At 44.0% G+C, this 13,832-nt stretch overlaps 1 protein-coding gene across 4 annotated transcripts; it reads left to right on the top strand.

Annotated features, from left to right (window-relative positions):
* The first annotated feature begins 607 nt into the window (after nucleotides 1-607).
* On the top strand, nucleotides 608-13,302 carry ACRBP (acrosin binding protein). 4 transcript variants are annotated; one of them, XM_020994303.2, is made up of 10 exons: nucleotides 608-771; nucleotides 1,254-1,469; nucleotides 1,714-1,808; nucleotides 2,388-2,490; nucleotides 5,427-5,685; nucleotides 6,155-6,323; nucleotides 6,983-7,189; nucleotides 7,337-7,504; nucleotides 11,523-11,562; nucleotides 12,248-12,331. In XM_020994303.2, the coding sequence occupies exons 1-9, from the start codon at nucleotides 729-731 to the stop codon at nucleotides 11,538-11,540; spliced, it is 1,278 nt and encodes a 425-aa protein (XP_020849962.1). In that variant the 5' UTR covers nucleotides 608-728; the 3' UTR covers nucleotides 11,541-11,562; nucleotides 12,248-12,331. The 4 variants fall into 4 exon arrangements, with proteins under 4 accessions (XP_020849962.1, XP_020849959.1, XP_020849957.1 ...); XM_020994298.2 differs by lacking the exon at nucleotides 11,523-11,562 and adding an exon at nucleotides 12,836-13,302 and having other exon boundaries at nucleotides 609-771; nucleotides 5,430-5,685; XM_020994297.2 differs by lacking the exon at nucleotides 11,523-11,562 and adding an exon at nucleotides 12,836-13,302 and having other exon boundaries at nucleotides 610-771.
* The last annotated feature ends 530 nt before the right edge of the window (nucleotides 13,303-13,832 follow it).

Here is a 13,832-nt window from a genome sequence, read left to right as displayed (position 1 = left end):
GTTGAAGATGTTTGAGCAGGAGAATGAAATAGAATCGTGCCTTACGAAGACAGTTTTGGTAGAGCATAATGACGAGGAAAGAGGCTGGAGGCAGGAAGGGCAGTCAGAAGGCTGTTGCAATGGAAAACAACGAGGGCCTGAGGGTCCATGTGGAGATAGCATCGGCAAGACCTGGCAAGTGATTCGATATACGTTGTGAGGGCAGAGGAAAGGCCAGAGATGACTCCGACATTAAGACCTTGACCCCGAGTATGGTAGTGCTCTCAACCAAAAGGGAATCCCTCCAATTAAAATTTGTATGGATTACCCTTCCTTCTCAGTTCTAATTCCAATTCTTCCCAATCCCTCCTCTCATTCCCACAGCCTTCGGGCTCCGCCCTTTACAATGAAACCCACTTCCTTCTCTTTTACGAAGCAGTGCCAGGTTTCCGTCCTCGACCTCTCAGTTCCCGGCCACGCCCTAGTATGGTCTGGGCCCGGCGCCTTCCCGCCCTACTCCATCCTACCCAAGCAGGCCCTTCTTTCTCGTTTCGCCCCGCCTTCGGGGGGGGGGGGAAAGAGGCTTTTTTATGCTCCAACAAGCCCCGCCCCCTTCCGCCCTCCACTCTCTCGAGACTGTCCCTGTCTCCTGGGCCACGCCTCTAGTTCGCCTCGGCCCCGCCCCCATCCGCGCTCTATTAGGGGCCGGTTGAGGGAGGAGGGAGCGTGGGCGTCAAGCTTCCAGGGCCATGAGAAGCCAAGCTTTTGGCCTTACTCTCCCACTCCTGGCAGGTGAGGCCTCTTCTCTCCTATAGGAGAGCCTCCATCTGGGAAGACATCTGCTGATATCCGCCCGGCCCCTCCATCCCCCTCAGGAATATCCCACCTTTGGAGAGCCCCGAGAGAGCTCTGCCCCTTGAATCCTTGGATCCTCCCCTAGCGGTCCCGCGATCTCTCCCCACTTGCTCTTGATACGCAGTATCCCTAGTCTCGTCTTTGGTGCTACTTTCTTTTCTCTAGAGGGTAAGGCCTAGGCTCCCCCTAACGAGGCCTAGGGTGTGTCTTGAGGGCAATAGCGAGGAATCCTGGGATTTCTTCCCCTCCTCTGTCCATTCACTCATCCTCTACCATTCTATTCAGCTACCATACCAATCCATCAGTTCATCCAACCGTTCTGTCATCCATCGTCCATCCTATCCATTCGTCCATTTATCCACCCATTCTCCGTCCATCCTTCAGTCATACATCATCTGTCTATCTGTCCCTGCCCGCAGTGATCCTGCTGGCCCCAACACCGGCCCCATTCCCGGTCCCAGACCCTGTTGTCTCTGGCACTCCACTTTCTCCAGCCGAATACGAGAACTTCTTCTCAGCGCTGACTCCATCCTGGAAAGCAGAGACTGCCTGCCGCCTCCGGGCAGCCCAGGGCTGCCAGCACCACAAACTTATTCAGTTGGACCAATATGAGAACCACGGAGCCCTGCCCGAGGGTGAGCTCCTGCTTGTCCTCTAAGCAGATGAAGACAAAGGGAAATTGAGGCATTGGGGGGAAGTGAGGGCTGGGGGAACCAACTACCCAGCCCTGCCTTCCTCTCTCTGGGGAAAGGAGGAGGGCAAGGGGCATTACACTGAGATAGTAACTGCTCATTCTTGAGATGGGCAGGAATGATATTTTCTCTTCTGCTCACCACTTCTAACCCCCTATTCTCTAACCCCAAAACCCTAAATCCCCAGGCTCTGTCTGCACAGACCTCCCTTATGCTTCCTGGTTTGAGTCCTTCTGTCAGTTTACCCAGTACCGTTGCACCAACCGACTCTACTATTCGAAGGTGAGGTTGGAGAGGAAAAAGTCTTTATGTCCAGGGGTGAGATTAAGAGAAAAGGCAGAAGTTAAGGTGGGAATTCAAACTCATAGTGGAGGTAGGGGTAAATCTGGGAAAGGGCATACTTTCATAACCTGATATTTTGCAAATTGCTTATACAATGTAAATACAGTGATATTTCTTATGTATTCAAGCTGCATTCAACAACCCTATTAACTTGATAGTATCAGAGATGGAAGCTGGGAAGAGAAGCAGAAATAGGGAGGGAGAGAGTGGACCTAGACAGAGCCATTTTTTCCCCTGTTTCTCTAAAAGGATCCCAGTGATCTAATTAAAATGATAAACTACAGAATATATAGGTGTAGCTCAGACCTACCCCTACACTAACAGCAGGGAATCCCTATTGAGGATTTGGCCTTCTGAAAGGATCCCTTCTTACTTATCACAGCCTAGGACCTATTGGGGGGACATATTGAGAGAGGGCTGAGGAATAAGAAGGGGGTGGGGCACCAGTTTGGGGAAGCCATCCCCAGTCTTCTACAGAGTCTCATGCTCCCCATCACTCACCTTCTTTTCCATTTGCAGAGGATCTTGTGCTCCCCATCACCTGCACCTGCTTCATCTCCTGAGACCTTTACCAGGATGGACAGCACAACAGTCTCTCTTAGCCTGCCCCATGTCATATCAGGTGAGCTTCCTCAAGCAGCCATGAAGATTTTGATTTCATCCTCAGTAAAGGAACAGGATGCATGTCTGCTGGTAGGGCTGCTGTGGCTGTATATGTAACCCCCATCCCATAGTCCTTTGGCATGAGACTATCTCCTCATTTGTGGGGATCAATGCCCCACACCTGTGTGAAGGGCAGGGCAGAGTTGGCAGTATCAGGAGAGAAGGGAACTCTACTCCCATCAGACCTTCTTTGAGAATCTTTTTGAGTCTTTTCCAGTTCTGCGGTGGTTAAGAGTGCTTCTGGCTTCCAGCTTCAAGAGAGAAGGTTGCTGAATAAGACTCTGGGAAGAAGCTCACATGAGAGGAGCTAGCAATCTCCATCATGTCCTTATTGCCAGCTCACTACACTTGAGACTTCAGGAAATTTGCCCTTGGGTGAGGTCTGGGATTCTCTGTCTTGGCTGAGCTGAGTTATCTTGCTCCCAATGGAAGAGCTTTGTTCAGTATTGTCTGGTATATTTTCTTATATATGCTATCTCTGATTTCTGTGTTGCTCTCAACTTGGATAAGTGAATTTTTTTTGCTAATCACTATGTGTATTCATTGTGGAAATGGTATTTGGTGGGAAAGGGGTCAAACTTTGGATATAAACTTCAGAGTCCTTTCCCCATTAAGAAATAGAAATCAAAAGTTTAACTTGAGCCTGAAAATCACATCTCCTAGATTAATAATATTTAAGGGAGCAGATAGATATAATTCCAGCCCAGTACCTCTTCTCTTTGAGGAAAGCAAAGTGGCCAAGCTTCTGACTCCAACCTTCTGCTTCTTCTCCTGGCAGAAAATAAAGTTTCCCTTGGAGAAGAGTTGGGGGAGAAGAGGCTAGAGATGTCTATTCTGCTTCCCTTCAAGCCATGAAATGATACCCTTTATGTATGTATGTTGTGTTCTGTGTATGTATATGGCTGGCTTTATGGGTAGGCAATAGCTACCCCCAAAGCCTTGTTTATTCACCTGCACAGTCTACCCTTGGGAAGTCCTGCATCTTAAGCTAACACCTTCACCTTGGTTCTTTGTTTTGTTTTTGTTTTTAAAATTTTTTTCAATTAACAAAAATCTTTTTTCTGCTTTCTGTACACACATTTTAAAAAAGAAAGAAAAACAAAACTTTCATAACAACAAATTCTCACATTGGTCAAATCCAAACAGTATTTTTCTCATTCTACATCCTGAGTCTATCACCTTTCTGTCAGGAGGTAGTAGGTAGTATATTCCATCGTAAGTCCTTTGGAAATCTAGTTGGTTACTGCAGTGTTGTGGTTTGTCCTTCATTCTCGAAGATGACCATGACATTAGGAAGAAGATGTCGTGACTTGCAATTGAATTGGGTTTAAGTGAGGGAGGGCTGTGCAAAGTCACCAGCCTCATTTTCTCCTCTAGAGCCATCTGGGTCCAATGGCGAAATATAGATCACAACAACTGGAGATAGCCCAGAGTACAGTAATCAGAATTCTAAAGTCCTCCAAAGTTGTTTGTCTTTACAATATTGTTGTGTAAATTATTCTCCTGGTACTGCTCACTTCACTTTGCATCAGTTTATATGAGTTCTCAGGTTTCTCTAAAACCATCCCTCCATCATTTCTTGCAGCATAATAGTATTCCATCACATTCATATGCCTTAACTTGTTCAGCCATTCTCCAATTAATGGATACTCCCTCAGTTTCCAGGTTTTGCCAACACACACACACACACACACACACACACACACACACACACACACACACCCCCTTATGTGTGTGTATATTTTATTTTCTTTTACAGATGAGTCCTTTTCTACTTTCTTTGATCTCTCTGTTTTATAGACCTAGGAATGGTACTGCTGAGTCAAAGAATATGCACAGTGTAATAACTTCTGGGGATATATTTCCAAATTGCTTTTGCAGAATGGCTGCACCAATTCATAGTGCTGCTAAGACTGCATTAATGTACCTGTTTTCCCATAGTCCCTCAGCATTTGTAATTTTCCTTTTTTTTTTTGTTAACTTTGCCAATCTTATGGGTGTGAAGTAGAACCCCGCAGTTGCTTTAATTTTCATTTCTGTACTTTAATGATTTAGGACATTTTAAAATTAGGCTATTGATAGCTTAGATTTCTTCCTCTGAAAACTACTTATTCATATTCTTTGACCATTTGTCATTTGGGAAAGACTCTTGTTCTTATAAATTTTCATCTACTCCCAATATATCTTGGATATAAAACCTTTACCAGAGAAATGTGCAGCAAAAGTTTTTGTCTTGTTCTATTTTCCCGTTACCTTCTTCCCTTCTAATTTTAAGTGCACTGATCACATTGGGTCTAAAGACCTACCTTGTGCTTCCTGGTTTGAGTCCTTCTGTCTTCCTTTGGGCTCAGTTTCCTCTTCTGGGTTAACCTAGATAGTCTTAAAGTTCCTTTATAGCTCCAACATTCTTTAATTTAAATATGGTGGTGTTGGTAGTGATAGGGAGCAGGGGTTAAGGAAGAAAGAGGGGAATGGTGCTAGGGGTGGTGGGATGGTGTCAAAAACAGTACTTCCCTCTCACCACCAATTTGCCAATTTTCCATGTCCTATGTGGAATATGTATTTTTAAATTTTAAATTTTAATTTTAAATTATTTTATTTTAACAATAGTATTTGTTTCTGTACTTAACACATTTCTGAACCCATGCTTTTTTTTAAAACGCATGCTTTTTGCATCTATGAATGTATGTGTCTGATTCAGTCTATGTTTATTTCTGCCTATATATTTAGCTGTGTACCTATATGCACATGGAAATGTTCAGGTGAATGTGAGTATAGTCAATAGCATATTGTCAACATGAGCCGGTAATAGGGGAGAGGAATCTACAGAGGCTGCCCTGCCTAATTGTTCCCTCCCTTCCATTCTTTTCTCATCTCTTTCTTTCTCCATGGCAGCAGATAGACTGAACCCTAAAACCTGGCGTGAACAGCTTCACACTCACAAGGAAGAGCTACTGCAGCCCTCCCTCTCCTTGGAAGGGAAGAGGAGTGAGGCTCACACAACATCTCTCAATCACCCCTCTACCAGCCAGGTGGGGGAGGATGATGCTAGCTCTGCGGTGATGGAAGGCATTAAGGAACTCATTCAATCACCCCAGGCCCTGGGGGGCCAGAAAGAGACCCCCCAAGTTGATGAAGAGGATTCTTCTGGAAGGTAAAAGATAATGAGAGGTTCCCTGAAATACCATGTAGCAGTTTCACCTCCCCAGGCCAAGCCTGAGCTCTTTCAGATTTGTCAGGACTTCTGTAGCTAATTTATTGTCTCCCCCTTACTCTGACTTTACAGGACCTGATTTTATAGGCACTTTGGCATGGGCAAGAGGGAGAGGGATCGTGTACCCATTCATTTCAGTGGAAGATACACTGAACTTGAAAGGCTGAAAATCTAGATTATAATTCTGGTTCTGTAACCTACAAGTCACTTCTCCTCTCCTACCCTCAGTTTCCTCATCTGTAAAATGAGAGTTGGATTAAATGATCTCTAAGGTTCTTTTCAAGGAGTTAGGTTTGTGGCCTTGTGTTGGGTGGCTGATGGAAGGAGAAATATGGGTTTTTTACTTTTTTAAAAATTCTCATTGCTTCATTTTGTCTTTGTTATGGCGCTTATGTCTTTCTGTCTACAGAATTTTCCCCCACCCTCCTCAGATAACTTCCCAAAATCTTCTCTCAGTGCCTGGAGAGGAGGCCCTGTGGGTGTTGTGTTACGCAATCCTTTCAAGCAGCTGCCCTGATAACCCTGTGACCAAAATCTGGCAACATATTGAAGAACAGATTTATGGCGTCGGGAACATGGTATTCAATTCAGCTTGATCAAGCAGGAATGTATTTAGTGTGCCCAGCACTGTAAAAATATGGAGGATGGCCTTTGTCTATTAACTCCTACCCATTCTGCCTACCCTATTATGCCCTCTCCAACGTGGCATCCAATTTTTAAAATTGCATTCAACAAACGTCATTTTTAGTGCCTCTTATGTACAATGCATTGTGCTAGGCTGTGAAGTAATTAATTTCTGATTCTTCCCTTTTTCTGTAAAGGTTTTTTCCTTTCATACCTTTGTGAACCTCTTAACCTGACAACCATTCCAGAGTTTGCAGGGACTTAAATTTGGTTGTTCAGATCCCTAAATTGATGATACCAGATTCTAGTCCTAGAATCCAGCTGTGTACCTTTCTTCCTCTTGGCATTTACTGATCCAATTCTCTTGTTTTCTTCCCCTTACCTTGAACTTACCTCTGATACCCAGAGAACCAGGATCCCATTCCAGGGAACCTGAGACTTGGATCTAGTTTTATTGTCTCCCTACTTGTCCTTGCCCATTTAGCTGCATATTTTTCTTCTTCCTTTTTTGTAAGGTGTTTACATCTAGAATCAACTCCCAGAGGTTGTTCTTGGGTGGGAGAGGGAGACTCTAGCCCAGCATTTCTCCTTTCATAGCCTTCTCTGCCTTCAGGTGTGTGACAGCTTTGGGCGACAACACATGAACATTTGCCAGTTTTGTGCATTCTGCTCTCTGAAGCTAGAGCAATGCCAGTCAGAGGTATTTCTAAAGCGGGAGCCCTGCAGTGAAACCCACAATGCAGAATTTCTCAGCCCCCTGCTCTCTGCCCAGCATGTCGTCACAGATGTCATAGACGTTACAGACGTCACAGACGTCCAGGTACCCAATTTAGGCAGCCATGACCGTAGGGTACTCATTGCTGGGGATAATCATAGCTCTGGGGCCCTTTTGGGAGGTAAGATCATGGCCTTGGGGCATGAGGAGAAGATTTAAGAGGGAGAACGATACATTTACACTATATTGCAGGTGGGCCCTGTAATACAGGGCTGGTATTATGGATTGGAGTTGTATGGGGGACTTCGCATGGACTTCTGGTGTGGTCAGCTGGCCACGAAGGGCTGTAAGGACGCCCGGGTCTCCAAATGGCTGCAGACTGAGTTCCTCTCTTTCCAGAATGGAGATTACCCCTCCAAGGTCAGAACTTTTCCTTGTGACCCATCCTCCTCTGATTTCTTCACACCCCAAACCGTTCTGTTGCAAGTCATCATACATAGATCACAGGTCTTTGAAAGGTACCTTAGGGATCATCTGGTCCAGACTCTTGATTTTTTGAGAAAAAAGATCCACTGAAGAAATAAGGCCCAGATAGGTTAAGTGTCACAGAGTACTACCACTGTCACAGAGTAACAGCGGTAGATTTGGACCCAAGGCTTTTTCCAAATTTAGAGCATTTACAATATGCTTTACTTTTGGTTGCCTATGATTTAGAGAAGGGGCAGAGATTTGGGTTCTATATCTGGCCCTCACAGTGTGATCTTAGTATCTTTAATTTGGCTCAATAACCTTGGAAACAAAAGAGCTGCTCTTTCTTCACTTCACCCAACCTCCCTTTCCCAAAGGAATGAGAAGATTAATTCCCATGCTTGAAAGGAGAGGCAGAGTCATAGAGTAGTAGTAAGTTTACTGAACTTTTACCAGCTCTGCCATTAACTAACTGTTTCACCTTAGACAAGTTACTTAATTACCCTGGGCCTTAGTTCCACATCTGGAAAATGGATGATTTGGACTAGATGATCTCAAAAATCTCTTTTGGTTCTAAAATCCTATTATACAGACTCCTAAGATCATAAATTTAGAGTTGGAAGAAACCATCAAGGCCCAAAAGACTGTAAAGTCCAATCTCCTTATTTCACAAATGAGGAAACTGAGGCATCAAGAAGTTGTAACCTTCCCAGAGTCACACAGCTAGTAAATGTCTGAGGCAGGATTTGAACCCAGTTCTTCCTGACTACAAGTCCAATTCTCTGTTTATTATACCATGTTCTGCCTCCTTTCCCTCTCCCCTTCTTCCTCTAGTGTTCTGTTTCCTCATCTCACTGACCCAATCCTCACCCTACTTTCCGAAATCATCCTTTTTTTATACCAGACATATTAATCCTACCATATGGATACTTCTCCTCTCCCTCCTGCTATGAGTTCAGCAAGAGAAAGAGAAGCATAAGGAAGAATAGGGAGGCCAAGAAGGGATTAATAATTGCCCTATTATGCAGTCCTTAGCTGTTAATCAGAGACACTGAACACCTTCCACCTTTTCATCATCTCCAGAAAGCTAGGCTGTCTCTTCTCCAGTAGGTACCATGAACCCTCCCACTGATGGGCCAACAATCTCATTGATTGGCCAAGAATAGGTCCCAGGCCAAGCCCTACTTGGTCATTGTTTGGGCCCTGATTGATTCAGAATGAATGTAAATAGGAATTATTTCTGTTTTAGCCAGAAAACTACAGAGTCTTCCCCGCCCAGTTTTTTTTTTCTGGACTAGGCTAAAGAGACCATTTTTTGCCTCATTTTTTTACCTAGCCTTAATCACTGATTGAGCATTTCCTCAGTGAAACTGAGACTTGCTAAAGACTTTAGTTTTAAAACTGTTCCACTGCATCTGGGGCCATCTCTAGTTGTCTTGATGTGTATCTGGCCAGTGGACCTAGATGGCTCTGGAGGAGAAAGTAAGGCTGGTGACCTTGCATAGCCCTCCCTCACTCAATCCGTTTCACTTACATATCATGGCATGACCTCCATGATGTCATGGTCCTCTTCAAGAATGAAGGGCAAACAAGAACAAGAACTGTGAAGTACCCCCAACACCCTATCCCCTTACTGGAGACCAGTCACTACCACCAGTTCTATTCCCAATCCCTTCTCCCCATATCCCCTACTCTAGCCACTTCCCCAGTAAGAGAATCCCCAAGTAGCCACTTCTCACCTTTCTTGGCTTCTGGTCCTTCTCCCTAATAATTTAACTGTCAGTGGGAGGGAGCTTAGTACAATGGAAGGAGCATTAGATTTGGGGACAGATTATTGACTCTTCTGTTTTAGACAAGTTTATTTACCTGTAAAATAGGGGTAATAATAACTAGCACTATCTCCTTTACAACCTTGTCATGAGGTTCAAATGAAATCATGTATGAGAAGGACTGTATAAATGTGGGCTATTATTATTGGGACCTAGAGACCGAGAGCTGGGGGAGAGAAGAGAAGAAGGCTTTGAACCTATGGTCTTTTGGAGTGTGAGCAAGGGTGTCTATAGAATTAGAGGAGGGGCAGTTAGATAGAGCTCCAGCCTTGGAGTCAGAAGGACCTGAGATCAAATCCAGCCTCAGACACTTGCCACTTACTAGCTGTATGACCCTGGGCAAGCCATTTAATCCCAATTGCCACATCAAAGGACGATGACCTTTGTTGAAGGCCCATTTCTCAAGTCCCTCATATCCTGCTTCCTGTGACACTTTTGAGGGAATATTCTAAGAAAGTGAGAATGATGGTACAAGATGAAAAGAGTATCTAAGTGATATTATATTTACGTGGATTTGGAACTGGTTAAGTGAACAGTGGTGATTAATGAATTAGGATCAAAATGGGGAGGATATCAGCTAAGTATGCTGCTGGGGCTTTGTGCTATTCTTCATTGGGTTTTTTTTTCAATTATATAGATACTAGAATGGGTGTCATGCTTTATTTATCTAATATGAAGATGAAAGGGAGCAGTAGCTCACATTTGAAAAGTTTTAAGGTTTATTCATCTCTTTCCTAGTGAATAGAGTACAGGACTTGAATCTCACCTTGGATACTTTCTGGCCTGAAATCATGATCAAGTCACTTATTGTCCCTGAATCACAGTTTCCTCTTCAGCAAAATGGGGATAATAGTCCCTATCTCGTAGTATTATTGTGTAAAGCTTAAAAGAGATGACAGATAAGCAAACAAACAAAAAATTTTGTCAATATTTGACAGAGGCTGCCCTTCTCAAGCACAGATCTTGCCATCTCTGTTGATGGAAGGAGTCCCCACATTGAGGGTTCCCAGATTCTTTCCAAAGATGTGTATCACAATGTTGACATATTGAATTTGCACTGCATTAGAAAACTCTACTTATTTTCATGGGAAGTATTTTCTAGCTACATGTTCCCCCATTCTTTATTCATACAACTGATGCCAACCTAAGGGTAGGACCTTATATTTATCTCTGTCAATGTGTTAATCTAATTAATTGTGCTATCCCATTATATTTGACCCATTACTTAAGCTCCTCAAGATCTTTTTGGATTCTTTTCCTGTCATTTATATTTGCTGGAGCCTATGTGTTGACAGGCAGCAATGGTAAAGTGAGAAAGGGGCTAGACATGGAGTCTGGGGACAGATGTTTGATTGTACAACTTACTTAACTTCTCTGAGCCTTAATGTCTTTATCTGTAAAATGGAAACAATCCTATTTACCTTGGCTGCCCCACAGGGTTCAGTGATCCTAATAGCTGATATATAACAAAGCACTTCCTCTGCTTCATTTCATTTGGTCCTTACAACAACCCTTTGAGGCTGGTGCCATCTCTGATCTCATTTTCCAGATGAACAAACTAAGACTCAAGAGAGGTTAAATGACTTGCTGTGGGTCAGAGTCAGTACTCATCTTAGATTGTCCTGGCTCCAAGTCCAGCATTCTAACCATTAAACCAGATTAGGGAACTCCTACCAGGGCTGGGGAACCTGCAGTGGCCTTCTAGGTCCTTGGGTATGGCCTTTTGACTGAGTCCAAGTTTTACAGAACAAATCCTTTTATTAAGGGGATTTGTTCTGTGAAGTTTGGATTCAAAGGGCCGTGCTTGAGGACCTAGACCTCCAGGCCGCAGGTTCCCCACCTCTGTCCTCGGTAGAATAAGGAGACTGGAAGACATGTCTTATGAATATCAGTTAAAGGGACTGGCTATGGTTACCCTGGAGAAGTGAAGACTTACAAGGGTTATATATCTTCAAATATTTGAAGAACCATGGTTAAAAACAAGGAATTAAGCTTGTTATACTTAAACTCTAGTAGAGGGCAGAACTAGAATTCATAAGTAAAAGTTTGAGAAACAGCTCTTGCTCAATATAGGGAAAAACTTTCCAACAGTTTTTGTTGTTGAATTGTTTCAGTCATGTCTGACTCCTCCCCCCCCACAGGTAATCAGGATTGAGTGAATTGCCCAGGGTCATACAGCTAGTAAGTATTGAGGCCGGATTTGAACTCAGGTCCTCCTGACTCCAGAGCCAGTGCTCTATCCATTGTGCCACATAGCTGCCCCAAGTGTCCAACTCTTCATGATCCCATTTGGGGTTTTCTTGACAAAGACATGGAATGGATTGTCATTTCCTTTCTAGCTCCTTTTACAGATGAGGAAACTGAGGCAAACAGTGTTAAATGACTTGCCCAGGTCACACAGCTAGTAAATGTCTGAGGCCAGATTTGAACTTAGGTCTTCCTCTGGCCCAGCACTCTGTCCAGCCACCTAGCTGCCCTACAATTAGAACCGTTCAAAAATGAAATGGATTGTCCCAGGAGAGAGTGGTTTCCCCACTTAATAGAAATCTTCAAGGAGAGGCTAGATGTCAGAGATGTTTTAAAGGGATTCATTCCTTAGGTATGGGGTACTAGATCACCACTGAATTCTCTTTCCACTAGGGAAGGCAGTGTGATAGTGTGCAAAGAGCATAGGATTTGGAATCAGCTATAAGGGAATTAGAGTATAAGCCCTGGCTCTGACACTTATTATTGGAATGACTGTGGATTGGCAAGTTATCTCAACTTTCTTTGTCTCAGTTTCATCATCTGTGCTTTTTATTATGGAAATGTGAGTTGTCATTTTTATTCTACTCCCTTACCCTCCTATCCCTAACTCCTGGTCTAGATCTGTGACTCGGACCATATTCAATACCCCAACTACTGTGCTTTTAAAAGCCACCAGTGTCTGCTTCGTAACCAGTTCAAGAAGGTGAGTCCATCCTGGATTTGCCCTACCCTGGTGTAGGCCTCATCCCATGACCAAACCCTGCCCCCACCCAAGCAGGCTAGTCTCTTGTGAGATATTCTGAGAACTGCTAGAAAGCAGAGAATAGTTCTCTCCACACATACTTCTTTCCCTTTTTCCTTCCAGAGCTCCTTCCTTGACTCCCTGATTCTTAGGAAAAAACAAGGCGTTTCCTAGATGCGAAATGGGATAAGACAGTAGAGAGAGTTAGTGCAAGCAGTCAAATGTAGTGGTGAAGGCATTGGATTGGGAGCTAAGAAACCTGATTCTAATCCTGGTCCTTTGACTATTATCTATGTGACCTTGGGCAAGTCCAGGCCTCAATGTCCTCATCTGGAAGATGACCAGATAGATGATCTCAAAGGTGCCTTACAGTTCAAGCATTCTGTGAGTTTAGTCTACTCCTTCTCCTCTATCTTGCATCCTGCTGTTCCATATCCTTCTCTTCCTTCCATAATATCCACAAAGGTGTTCCGCCTGGCATGTCTGAAGAATGAGACATATTCAGTACTGAACATAGGTGAAGGTGAGGAGGCTATACTGCTCTGGAGCTGGGAGTTCAACAGTGTGACCCTGGGCCAAGGGGGATGAACTTGGAAACCAAAGAATATCAGAGGTTATGGTCCCTTGGATCCATCCCAGTGCTCTTCATTCTCTAAGCTTTGCCCACTCCCAACCCCTCCTCCAGCCTCATTCCTTCAAATACACTATTCCTCTTGGACTCCTCGTTGAGATCTTTGTCCCTCAGTCTGGCCTCAGCCGGTCCAGCCCTCCCAGGCTCTGGTCATCTGGTCCCTGACCCCACTCTCACATTGTCCCTGGGAATGAGGCAACAGAGAAGGACATTTGCTGTTGTACTAAGGAAATCTACCTGCCTTATACCTGTACTCCCCCAAAAGGTGCCTGTAAATAAAGCCTTTATTTTCAATCTCGGATGCCATTTTATCTGTGATCCCTTTGTCCTAGCACTGCACAAAAATCTTGGGAAACCTATGCCCCATGTTGTATAATTGGGTTATAGAGGAAAAACCTGTCTCATCTATGGGGTATAAAGGAAGCAACTTCCTGCCATTGGAAGTTGAAGGTCTAAGCAAATTTGGAGAGTGTGATTAACACAGATCTTGGATCCCTCTGATCCAGTGGTTAAGAATGTTGCACATCTCTGATGCCTAAAGGCGTCCCCACATCTGGGTAGCTGGAGTCTCCAGTGTCTTCTGTGCAATCAGTCAAGAAGCATTTATTAAGCAGTCACTATAAACTAGGCATTGGGCTAAGCACAAGGGATACAAAGAAAAGGGGGAAATAATCCTTTCCCTCAAGGAGTTTACATCCTAAAGGGGAAGACAATCTGTAAATCAGTCCATATGAGATAAATACATGTGTCTGAGAAGGGAAGGCACTAGCTGCTGTGGGAATTGGAGAAGGCCTCCTGAAGGAGGTGTCTCTTAAACTGAGTCTTAAAGGA

Source organism: Phascolarctos cinereus, unplaced genomic scaffold, assembly GCF_003287225.1.
Source record: "Phascolarctos cinereus isolate Bilbo 61053 unplaced genomic scaffold, phaCin_HiC Scaffold_1;HRSCAF=81, whole genome shotgun sequence".
Lineage (NCBI taxonomy): Eukaryota > Metazoa > Chordata > Mammalia > Diprotodontia > Phascolarctidae > Phascolarctos > Phascolarctos cinereus.
This window is presented reverse-complemented; position numbering and strand designations above follow the sequence as displayed.

What these genes read in the sequence shown, in the direction of transcription:
- ACRBP (XM_020994297.2), top strand. Translation starts at nt 729, where the DNA reads ATGAGAAGCCAAGCTTTTGGCCTTACTCTCCCACTCCTGGCAG. An exon ending in TTTATGGCGTCGGGAACATG is followed by an intron (nt 6,324 to 6,982) that starts GTATTCAATTCA and finishes CTCTGCCTTCAG; the next exon opens with GTGTGTGACAGCTTTGGGCG. An exon ending in ATGGAGATTACCCCTCCAAG is followed by an intron (nt 7,505 to 12,247) that starts GTCAGAACTTTT and finishes CTCCTGGTCTAG; the next exon opens with ATCTGTGACTCGGACCATAT.